Source organism: Erpetoichthys calabaricus, chromosome 3 (genome assembly GCF_900747795.2).
Source record: "Erpetoichthys calabaricus chromosome 3, fErpCal1.3, whole genome shotgun sequence".
NCBI classification, from domain to species: Eukaryota; Metazoa; Chordata; class Cladistia; order Polypteriformes; family Polypteridae; genus Erpetoichthys; species Erpetoichthys calabaricus.
Window position 1 is genome coordinate 239826013 of NC_041396.2, and position 12403 is coordinate 239838415.

The following is a 12403-nucleotide window of genomic DNA, read 5'->3' on the forward strand; positions in this document are numbered from 1 at the left end:
TACATCTTGCCTCAAAGGCACATTTATAAGATACAGGTGATCCCTTACTATAGTTTAGTCTGCTCATAAGATAATGATGACATATTCATGGACAACATCTGATCCAGCAGCACACACTGCACCCAAGTTTCAGGTTTCACATGTAGTCTGATGTCAGTCATGATGAGGAGTGCCCTTTCGAAGCCCATATAGAAACCTAGGCCATATTGGGGGTGGGAATTCCCTCCAATTTACATTTACTTAAAAACCTTTACTTGAAACTTTATAGGGACAACAAATCATGCATGAAAAATATCAGGAGTTTGTATTTCCTTGACAACAATGTACCTGCCACTTCACCCAGAAATGAGAAATCTTTTTTTGAAAATCAAAGCATTCTTTGGTGGACTAATGAGAGATTCTCTATAGTTTAGAAATCTGAAGAGAATGTTATTTGTTGACCAATCACTCGTACTTTAATGTATTATGTACCCTTACTCTCTGTTCAGGGTCTACTTGCTGTACTTGAGCATTGGCTACTGTTAAAGTACATTTTGATATTACATTCTAGTTTTCTGTGGTTCCCTCAGTATCAATAGGTGAAACCCAAACAATGGGCCAGCCACTCTCATTTACAGAGAAAAATTGTAGAGTTAACAATCAAACTATCATCCGTAGTGCAAATATACTGTATATAAGCAAAGAGAGAAGATGCACATTTCCATTGAAAAGCATGTTATCAGAAGATTTAAACAGAATTCAAGTGCCTTAATTGAATAAATACAGTAAGTGCATATATCCAAGATATCCAAGAGAGTTATCTACATTGGGCTGCTAGTTAGAGATGTTTCAGCTATTATTAATTTCTTGGTGTCCAGAACAGCCAGAAATGCAAATGCCCAAAACAGATTCTCAGTCTTTTTCCACATTAGTAATACGGTAGAGCATTTTACTGTGATATTTTCACAGTTACACATTTGGCCACAGGAGCTTTACCTTGTTAGGTTACTAGATCATGTAATATTACAAATAAAAGTGTGCCAGTCACTGTAGCTTTCTAAATTTTCACTTTTGCTCCAGGGAGGAGGTGTGTCAAGCAGTCCCACTATCCATAAAATGCTGTGACTTTTTGTTTTCATCATAGCTCATTTCTTAAGAAAACTGTCACATCGAAATTGAAACAAATCTATAAAGACTTTGCATGAATGGATCGAAAACTGCATTACTGCTATCCAGATTATAATACCTCATGTGCCAAAGTAGTTCGAAAGTATGAGGAGTATGTGATGCTTTATATTTTCAGTGTATTTGTAATTATAGTAACACTGTGTGGAAATATATTTGTGATTATTTCTATTTCTCACTTCAAGCAGCTTCATACCCCTACCAACCTCCTTGTACTTTCTCTAGCAGCTGTGGATTTTTTATTGGGATTGTTTGTAATGCCTTTTCATTTTGCTGCATACATTGAATATTGCTGGTATTTTGGTGAGTTTATGTGTTACTATTTTTTCCTGATGTATCTTTTCTTAACCTCAGCTTCTGTAAGCAACCTGGTTTTTATTTCAGTTGATCGATATCTTGCTGTGTGTAACCCATTCTTTTACACTTCTAACGTAACCATTTTTCGAACAATGTTGTGTATTGCTATAGGTTGGTTGTCAGCTCTTTCATATACATTGTCATACCTGAATAGTGATGGCAGCACCATTTTAACAGGGTGTGCAGGTGCTTGTGGTTTTGATTTTCTCCCTGCATGGGGCATGGCAGATTTTTTATGTACATTTGTTCTGCCTTTTTCTGTCATTTCATGTTTTTATTTCAGAATATTTATAGTTGCAAGAAGACACGCAAGAGCCATTAATTTATTTTTACAGAAAAAGCCACCTGCACAATTAAACAGCAAGACTTCATTAAAGTCGGAAACCAAAGCTGCCAGGACGTTAGGAATTGTAGTGGCAGTTTTTATGATCTGCTGGTTTCCTCAGCTTGTTTTGGCTGCTTACTTCTTATATACACCTGTTCCTGACCGATATATTTCCACTATACTCTCTGGACTAACTTTGATAAGTTTAATAAATTCTGGAATCAATCCAGTTATTTATGCTTTTTTTTATCCATGGTTTCAACAATGTATGAAATTAATCGTGTCTCGTAAAATATTTTCTCCAGGATCTTCTGTCATCAACTTATTTTCAGAATCTTCTCACTGAACCAGATTATTAAAGCAAAATATGTAACTTGATATACAGGGTGAAATGTAAAGTGACTACCCACTTGAGAACTTATATTGACAGGTGACTGTTAAACATATACTGTATATGCTTTCTTGTGATAATGCAATGAAATACATTGAGATTCAAGCTAAGAGTATTATAGGAATTAACAAAGGTTGCAAACTTTAGTAGAGGGCACCTAATTAAGTGTAAAAATACAATATTTCATTCAGCTCGTTATTTTTTATCTGTTAATACTGTTAAAACAATTAAATTAACAGAATGGATCAGTACTAAAACACTGTGTCCATTTTTATATCATACATTAATATTTACAAAAATAAATACTTTCCTTTAAAGTAAAGGAAGTAGTTAAAAAAGGAACATATTTGTAAACTGTGATGTATTTAAACAGTTTAACTTTATGAATCAGTGCACATCTGTAAAAATGTAATCTAAATAAATATTGCAATTTAATATTTACTAATTTTCAGTAAACTTTAAAGATTTTTTTTATTCATTTGGTAGCTGGGTTTGCACGAATAAACCTGTAAATAAAGTCAAAGTGACATCAAACATCATACAATATATGGCAAGACAGAACAGTCACTTGGACTAATGGATCTTTCCTTTAGCTCAACTACCTAAAAGTGTTTTTATTTGCATATAATGCTCTGACTCACATTGAGATAACTTCTGTTATATTTAATTAATTTTAAATCTCATAGTGCTTTGAAAAACATCATTGTATAAATGCAGAAGTTTGACTTGATTGTTTTTTATAAATGTACTTATATCTCAGTTTGGGCTTTGGTGTCTTCACAGTGTTAATTGTTGACAGTGTTTATCATACATGATAGTAATTATTTATATATTTATATACTACTGGTCAAAACTTTTAGAACACCTCAGTTTTTCCAGTTTTTCTTCACATGTAAGCTGTTCAAATGCAATGAATGAGCTAAAATGGTAAACTGCCAGATGATTCAATTTAAACTTTAGGTTAACAAAAACTGAAAAAAGGAAATATCAGAATACTACAAATGGTCATTCTTCAGGGAAAAACTAATACTTGGAACAGAGTATGTTACTACACCCTCTGAAGTACTTCTTGGAAAATATTCCAGTGATACTGGCAAGAAAAGAGGAGACTTTGTCCAGTCTGCAGTAGTCCACAGCTGGTATTTCAAGGCCCTGTTTTGTCCTTTAACGGTTGGCTTTCTTGCTGCCACTCACCCTGTCAAACATGCAGCATAAAGTCTCCTCTTCACAGTAGAAACAGACTTGATTTTTTCAGCCACAGTTAGGTTGTGCTTGAAGCTGTTGTGCTGTGAGGCGCCTATCATGCAAGTTGGTGACCCTCAGAAACTTGTCTTCTGATTGGGTTGTGAATTTGAGTCTGCTAGGATTCTTTCTATCAGAGTTTCTTCATGTTTCCAGTTGCCTTTGGACGGTGTAGGGCAACACACTCACTGACACTTTGATTTTTTTTATTTCTCTAAATGAAAGGCCTACACTTCTAAGGGTAACAATGCTTTGTGCCATTTCATTTGTTAATTGCTGTTTTCTTGCCATTATCACTGGAATTTACAACTTTCTAGGGCGTAGAGGGTGTAGTAACACAGTCTGTTTCAACTCTGCTTTAAGACAGACAGAGAATTTTAATTGATCAACAGATGTTGGGACACTTGTGCAGGTTGTTTGCTTTAACTTGCAAGGCTTAATTTACTTTAATTGCTGCAGAACATCTGTAAGTTGTAATTTATTAGTTTTTCCTTGAAGATGGCCCATTTGTAATATTCTGATATTTCCTTTTTTCAGCTTTTGTTAACCTAAACTTTGAATTGAAACTTCTGGCAGTTTACTGCTTACCTTTTCACCATTTTATGTCAGTCATTGCATTTCAACTGATTCAATTTGAAGAAAAACTGGAAAAATGGAGCAGTTCTAAAACTTTTGACCAGATTTTACAATATCAGGTTTATTTGGTATGCAATTTGTAAAGTGCAAACTGTATATATGTGTATACAGTATATGCCAAATAAACCTTAAAAGGTTTGTGACTTCATACAGTTAAAAAATGTAGTGAACACTCAAGTAAAAACAGGTCTAAATTTAAATTTACCCATTCTTTGATTTTTTTCAGTCATCATCTATACCTTCTTTCCTAAATGTTGTAATTACACTGTCTTATAAAATTTCTTTTCAGATAAACAATTCTAAATATGTTTTACTTTTTTATCGATTACTCCAATGTATGCTCTGTCTTCTTTAGATTTTTTACTACTATGTCATGTTTTTTCTGCACTGCATTTTCATGATTTCAGGTTGTCCAGTGTAAGTTCTTTTGGGCGTGACTTGAGTTTATATATAAAAATAGGTAATTTTCTGTTAAAAGAGTCCTGCTTTGTTAAGTTAATTTCAGACAGCAGGGTAGCACAGTGTTTTCACTTTCAGCCCAGTCAGATTACAGGAAGTTTCCAAAGGTCTGGTTGGCGACTGTCACTCTGCATGTTCTCCTGTGTCTTTCTGGGTTTATTTCTGTGTAATTTGCTTCTTCTCACCTATCTTAAAGATGTGCCATTTAGGTTCATTTATGACTCTAAACTGACAGATATGTCAAAGTGTAAGTGTGTATGTCTGTACCGATTTTGTTTTTTGCCTTACAGACATTGCTGCCAAGCTAGGCTCTGCCCACCAATTTGGAAAATGGATGAATAAATTAATGTTGGATTAATCTAAAGTACTGCAGTGTGCACTTTTATTATGCTCATATATTGTACAACACATGTTACTTTTTTCATATAGACAGCCAGCTTTACTGTAAATAAGCTTTGAATATTGTATAACTCAAAAATGTCCCTGACTGTTAATTTCACTAGTCTAATTTAACTTTTTTTTTTCTTACGGCATTTCATTTCTACTTAAAATCCTAAATTGTTTCCTCATTATGGGAGATGACAGAGAATGCACGTGAAATAATTGACAGCAAATGTAAACACAACAGCATTGTTGTGGGTTTAGACAGGTTTAGAAAGTCAATAAGAGTTTTTTAAAGCAGGAGCAATCCTTATAAAACTTCTAATGCTTTATAAAGGACCTGTATTTTTAACTGTAATATCATATATTATAACCAATTGATTAATAACTAGGTTGTACACATATGCTGCTAACAAATGCCACTTATACTTCCTGTTTTTGGAAAGCTGAATACAGTAATCCCTCCTCCATCGTGGGGGTTGCGTTCCAGAGCCACCCGCGAAATAAGAAAATCCGCAAAGTAGAAACCATATGTTTATATGGTTATTTTTATATTGTCATGCTTGGGTCACAGATTTGCGCAGAAACACAGGAGGTTGTAGAGAGACAGGAACGTTATTCAAACACTGCAAACAAACATTTGTCTCTTTTTCAAAAGTTTAAACTGTGCTCCATGATAAGACAGAGATGACAGTTCTGTCTCACAATTAAAAGAATGCAAACATATCTTCCTCTTCAAAGGAGTGCACGTCAGGAGCACAGACTGTCAGAAAGACAGAGGAAAGCAAACAAATCAATAGGGCTGTTTGGCTTTTAAGTATGCGAAGCACCGCGGCACAAAGCTGTTGAAGGCGGCAGCTCACACCCCCTCCGTCAGGAGCAGGGAGAGAGAGAGAGAGAGAGAGAGAGAGAGAGAGAGAGAGAGAGAGAGAGAGAGAGAGAGACAGACAGAGAAAAACAAACAGTCAAAAATCAATACATGCCCTTCGAGCTTTTAAGTATGCGAAGAACCGTGCAGCATGTCACTTCAGGAAGCAGCTGCACAGAAGATAGCAACGTGAAGATAATCTTTCAGCATTTTTAGACGAGCGTCGGTATCGTCTAGGTGTGCGAACAGCCCCCCTGCTCACACCCCCTACGTCAGGATCAAAGAAAGTCAGCGCAAGAGAGAGAGAAAGAAAAGTAAGTTGGGTAGCTTCTCAGCCATCTGCCAATGGGCAAACCAACTGAGGAAGCATGTACCAGAAATTAAAAGACCCATTGTCCTCAGAAATCTGCGAACCAGCAAAAAATCCGCGATATATATTTAAATATGCTTACATATAAAATCCGCAATAGAGTGAAGCCGCGAAAGGCGAAGCGCGATATAGCGAGGGATCACTATACACCATATGAGGATATGCTGTATGTTGGTTTGCATTCCTTAATAAATCTGCATTATTAGACAAGCCAAAGCTAATACTGCTTTAAGGATAGTGGATGAGTATAGTCATCCAGGAAAATTACTTGAGGATGATGTTCACTACTTGAGTGAAGGAAACTGGAATGAGAAGATGAACAGGATTTTAAAATATGACGTAACAAGTCAGTCAGACATTGTCTTTATTGACAGGAAGATGTGTTATTTTCTTCTTCAAAGGCATGAAATACTGTATTGGAGATAACAACTGTTTAACAATCTAGTTTTTTACTTTGAAATGCATTAAGTATTTAAGTGCAGGAATATGATTTTGATGTTTTATATGTTGTCTTTGTAAAATGAATGGTGCTCTTTGTCACTACTGGACTATTACATCATTGTTCACGGATATCGTTTTAACTGAAGCACAGGCTGTTTAAGTGTCTGCCTTAGGACCACAGTGTCATTCAGAGGCACTTATTGAACCAGATGCTTTGATTTAGAATATCAGCTGCCTGAGAATTTGAACACAATACCTGACTGCCTGATTTTACAACATTGTGTAGGAGTTCACTGAGGAAATGGTGGCTATGGTAATTTTGCCCTACCTTAGTTGCATACTGTTTTTTTTAATGATAACTCATTATGAAGCAAGCTTTATCTATATGATGAACTTTATTTCTTAAGGTTTTGTATTGCCATACTGTTTGAGTGTCTGTTGCTTTTGTGCATGACAGTCCAGATAAAAATTTCTTGTACTGTGCCTGTTGGGTAAAATGAAAGGCATCAGGTTCTGGTTTAGTTGCATTGAAGTTGCTGACTTATACACTTTATTTGGACATGTATTGGTGTCTGCACGATTTTGCTCTTAGGCATGATTGATCTTGAGCCTTTATCACAAATATAATTTAAAAACAACCGAAAATGCAATATTTTATCACAAAACGTTTTGTGCATTGTTTCTTTACTTTCACACCTATACCTTTTTGTTTTTAAATGCATTCTGTCTCCTAAATTCTGACAGATTAGTATAAATATAGTAAGCTATGTGTACATGCATGAGAACAATTCATGTGTAGCACATTAGAGTTAAGTAAATTTTGGACTCTTAAAAGATTTTCCTGCATTTTCAAAATGCTAAGTAGAAAAAAACAGAGTGCTGCTAAAGTAAAATTCCAATGGCCAAATTGCACGGTGCAATATTTTATCATGGGGTCTTAAGTTTCATCTTGGTTTTGTTTTAAACTTATGTTTCATTTGTTCTCAATACAATAAGTCTTCTGCTTCTGTAAATTAAACATGAATTGATCCAAGGCACCCAGGTATGCATCTTTTAGTATCACAGCTAAATGCAATACGCCATCATTCTGTGTTTCAGCACCTCTCAAACACGATTTACAAGCTTCAGCACCAAATGGATGACCCTGGCCTGGATTAACTGTCTTAGAACATAACTTGACATGATACTGTTTAAGGGAGGAGGTTATTGATTTTAAAATTGTTCTTGTAATCTAGTTTGCAAATTCCATGCATGTTTTTCGTGCTTACATCCACATGTATGTCAATAATTAAAACAGCAATAATAATAATAATAATACATTTCATTGTTCTTTTTAAGACACTCAAGAATTAAATCTTGTTCCTACAATTAAAAAAAATGTGTTCTTTTTTTAAAACTATTGTGCTATGTTGCAAAGATATTGCCTGCTGGCTGCTGGTATCATGACACGCACAATTCTAGTAACAGCTAGTGAGGCAGAGAGAGAATCAGCACATGCATGGTATGTAATCAAGTGATAAGAACTGAACAAACGTCTTATGTTCCGAGATATTGGTACCATCCATCCATCCATCCTTTACCCAACCCGCTATATCCTAACTATAGGGTCACGGGGGTTTGCTGGAGCCAATCCCAGCCAACACAGAAATATTTAGTGATCACAGCATTGTACAAACTCATTGACAATACCATGGCTGTCTTTCTTATCTTGTAAAAGACTCGCAATGACAGTGTTGTCTGCAAATTTCAGGATGTATCTATCCTTGTGTAACCTCCTGCAGTCATTTGTATATAAGACAAGCAAAAGAGGAACTAGGCAGAACTCTTGCGGAGTACCAACAGATGTACTTAGAGTATTAGAGAAATAGCCATTAACACTCATTGTTTGTGTTCTGTATGTTAAAAAGTCCAGAATCCACCACACCAAGTTAGCGCCTGAAAAGAATTGATCAATCAGTTTATCAACTAAAATGTAGGGCTGGATCATGTAAAAGCTGGCAAAAAGCCTATAAACTGCAATCTTACGTATTTTTTATCCTTCCAAGTGCTCAGACAGTTAATTGAAAAGTGTTGCTGTGGCATCCTCCACACCCCTCTTTGCTCTGTATGCAGATTTGTAAGGGTCCAGGTGAACCTTAGTTTTGTTAAGTAGGTGTCTCTTAATTAACTTCTCAAAGGATTTCATAATATGAGATGTTAATGCCACTGATCTAAAGTCACTTAAAGCAGTTTCTAGGCTCCAGTCCTAAATCTGTTCTTTTCCTTGCTTACTTCTGAAGCAAAATCCTGTATTTCAAATTTGAATAGAATTCATTCAAGTTTTGTGCCAACTGATAGTTATCACCACAGCCAGTTCAACTTGATTATTGCTTTTTGTATGAATGCCAGCCATCATCTTCATGCCATTCCTTAATGAGCCCAGGTTATCAGTCCGCAGTTCATTCTCTATCCTGTCCTTATACTTCAGCCTCACAATATTAACCCTACAAACTTATGAATAAATATGATGCAGTGCAACCCAAACCTATCAACAAACACAATGCAGTGTTTGATAAAAGCAATACCTTTTATTTTGTTTTATGCATACCTACAAATAATCTATATAGCAGACATAATGTAAATTGAAAAGGACACTGACTGGTGCTGTTGCATTTGAAACCCAAGTGCAGTCATTGTCTGTGTAAAGTATGCGTGTGAGTCTGTTACAAAGTGGGGCTTCCTTCCACTTCCCCAATAACACATATGTACTAAATTAAAGAGTTATCACCTCTTTAAAAAAATAGGTTCAAGCTCCACGCTCACTTTTCGGAGCCTTTTGAACCCGACACTGTCGATAATGTACCCGGATTGGCTGGAAAATGAGGACACCAAATGAAGCAAGAGAAAGGTACAACATGTTTTTATTAACAACAAAAAAAAATCCAAACAAAATATCAAATAAAGTACAGTGCTTCAAGTGTTCATAAATAATCCATAAAAAAGGTAAAAATCGCAAACAGTTAAAACAAGGCTAAAAACAAGATTAATATCCTGTAGCAGACATTTGGAGTCACACCAGCCAAGGACAGGTCCTTTCCAGTCTCTCCAGCTCACCTAAGGCATACTCACCACGAGAGACTTAAGCTGCCGTGGTCCTCACACTACCGAACCCCGTCTTGGCTGCCTCCACCAGCATCTGCTAGAACGCTTGTGGTCAGTTGTCCTTCCATCTTCCTTCTCGTACTCGTAGTCATCCCTCGAATACCTATGGCAGACTCCTCCTCGATCAAACCCACTCTTCTATAAAATCATTGGGACCGATCCTGTCCTTCGAGCGCCGATCCTTTGCTCCATCCGGGACCCCTGACCACGCTGACTTCTCTTTTTCAGCTGGCTGACTGGCTTGTTGTCTTTCTTTCGCCCCTAATGCCTTGCTCTCACTCTCAAAGCCTTTTTCCTTTCTTTTTCGTCTCTCTCTTCCTCTCTGTGCCGGCCCATTCTTATACAGCTCCATGGGCGTAGCGCTTCAATCATGCACTGCAGGAAGCCAATTAAGCAATTGAGAAGGATTGCAGCCTCCCTTGCAGGTACAACTCGTCTCAATTACTTCATCAACTCCCCGTGGCTGCACGGTCACTCCCACGGAAACTGACACAGTGAAATGGATTATTTAAAATCTGGCCTCTCTTTTGAAGCCACAGACCTACTATACCACATACCTACCCCCTTAAGCCACCAGTTGCACAGGAAAGTTCCATGCCACTACCAGCCCAGTGCAACTGGCAGCCCAGGTCCGCGACTTGGCCACACTACCACTGCACTTAAACAATAATAACACTAAAACAAATCCCACACTAAAAACAACCCAAGATTTAAAATGACAATAAAAGCAAACAATAAATAAATGTTCAAACAAAAGCAAACAATAAATAAATGTCCATTAAAATGTTCTGTCATTTAAAATGTCCTCTTCTGGCTTTGGTCCGTGGGTTCTTTGAAAAAGTGTGGCACCTATCCTGTTTTCTTCTGTCTCCTGCTCTTTGGTCCCCACTGCTGGCTCATCCCACCGCTGCCACCAAATGTGACAATGAGGGTTCATGCTCCAAGTTCCTTTCTTACACTTTAGAGCCTCTTGAACCTGACACTGTCGATAATGTAACCGGATGAGCTGGACAATGAGGACACCAAATGAAGCAAGGGGAAAGGTGCAAAGTGCAAAAGTGCTTTTATTAACAATAACAATAAAAAATCCAAACAAAATCCCAAATAAAGTGCAATCCTTCAAGTGTTCATATATTAATAATCAAAAAAAGGTAAAAATCCCAAACGGTTAAAACAAGGCTAAAACGATATTAAAATCCTGTAGCAGACATTTTGGATCACACCAGCCAAGCACAGCTCATCCAAGGCATGCTTAGCGGGAGAGACTTCTGCCGATGCGGTCCTCACACTACCGACCCCCGTCTTGGCTGCCTCCGCCAGCACCTGCCAGACCCCTCGGGGTCAGTTGTTCTCCTATCTTCTTTTTTGCACTTGTGTTCATCTCTCGGATCCCTAGGGCGGACTCCTCCTCGATCAAACCCACTCTTCTATAAAATCAGTGGGAGCGATCCTGTCCGTCGAGTGCCAATCCTTTGCTCCATCCAGGACCCCTGGCTCCTGTGCCTCGCTCTCATTCTCTAAGCCTTTTTCTTTTTTTTATCATCTCTCTCTTCCTCTCTGTGCTGGCCCATTCTTATATGTCTCCATGGGCATAGCACCTCAATCATGCACTGCAGGAAGCTGATTAAGCAATTGAGAATGATTGCACCCTCACGTGCAGGTGAACTTCATCCCAATTACCTCATCAATTCCCCGTGGCTGCACGATCGTGCCCACGGAGACTGACACGGCGAAATGGATTATTTAAAATTAATCTATTTTCACTCATGATCATCATAGCATCAGTATCTCCATCCATCCATTTTCCAACCCGCTGAATCCTAGCCAACACAGGGCGCAAGGCAGGGAACTAATCCCGGGCAGGGCGCCAACCCACCGCAGAGCATTAGTATCTACCAAGCACAATTCACAATCAGAATATTTGAGTAAGAAACTACTAAATCATGAAAAATGAGGGTGAAATATGGTATGTCCATATGTAGAGACAAACAATAATTTATGACCACCAATCTCAGCTTGCAAAAAGCAGTGTCACCCTATATTATCACCGTTTGCATTTAAATCTGAAATTTGAAGATTGAGTTTTACAAGAATAAGGACCCCACACTTTTTTGTGAAAGCCAAGGAAATGACGCCATATGATAATATTTTCTACTGCAGTGTGGCATATCAGAGGCCAACAAGTGAGATTCTTGAAATAAAGCCATATCCAATTGATGATGATGCAAAAAGTCAAGCATATACACTGGACTGTAAGTTTAAGACCCTGGCATTCCAGGAAACTACATTTAGTGTAGCTGTAGCCATAAAAAAGTGGAAAAAGACAGAAGGAAAAGTGATAAAAGAAGAACAGAAATAAAGTTGTGTGGCGACTGGAAAGCTCTTTGACCCGTTCATCCAAAAGTCACTCAACGCAAATACTCATTCCATGCCCTCCCACAACCCACCGTTATCTGCATGGATAATTAAAAAAAACGAAGCTGACATTGTTTCCCTGCAAGTTACAAAAAGCACAAATGGATCAAATTGAGATGTGCATGTGAGGCAGCCCCCCAAATAAATAAATAATGGAGACATTGTTCTGGGGGTTTTAGAAGTCATGGAAAAAATGGTCTGATTATGTTTTGG

At 37.5% G+C, this 12403-nt stretch overlaps 1 protein-coding gene across 1 annotated transcript in view; it reads left to right on the forward strand.

The window, feature by feature from the left end:
• The first annotated feature begins 1140 nt into the window (after positions 1-1140).
• LOC127526950 (trace amine-associated receptor 1-like) overlaps positions 1141-12403 on the forward strand; it is a 23016-nt gene continuing 11753 nt past the window's right edge. Inside the window, exon 1 of the mRNA XM_051924192.1 lies at positions 1141-2370. Coding sequence (XP_051780152.1) covers positions 1185-2192 — 1008 coding nt within the window. The 5' untranslated portion in view covers positions 1141-1184 and the 3' untranslated portion in view covers positions 2193-2370. The remainder of the gene's footprint in view (positions 2371-12403) is intronic.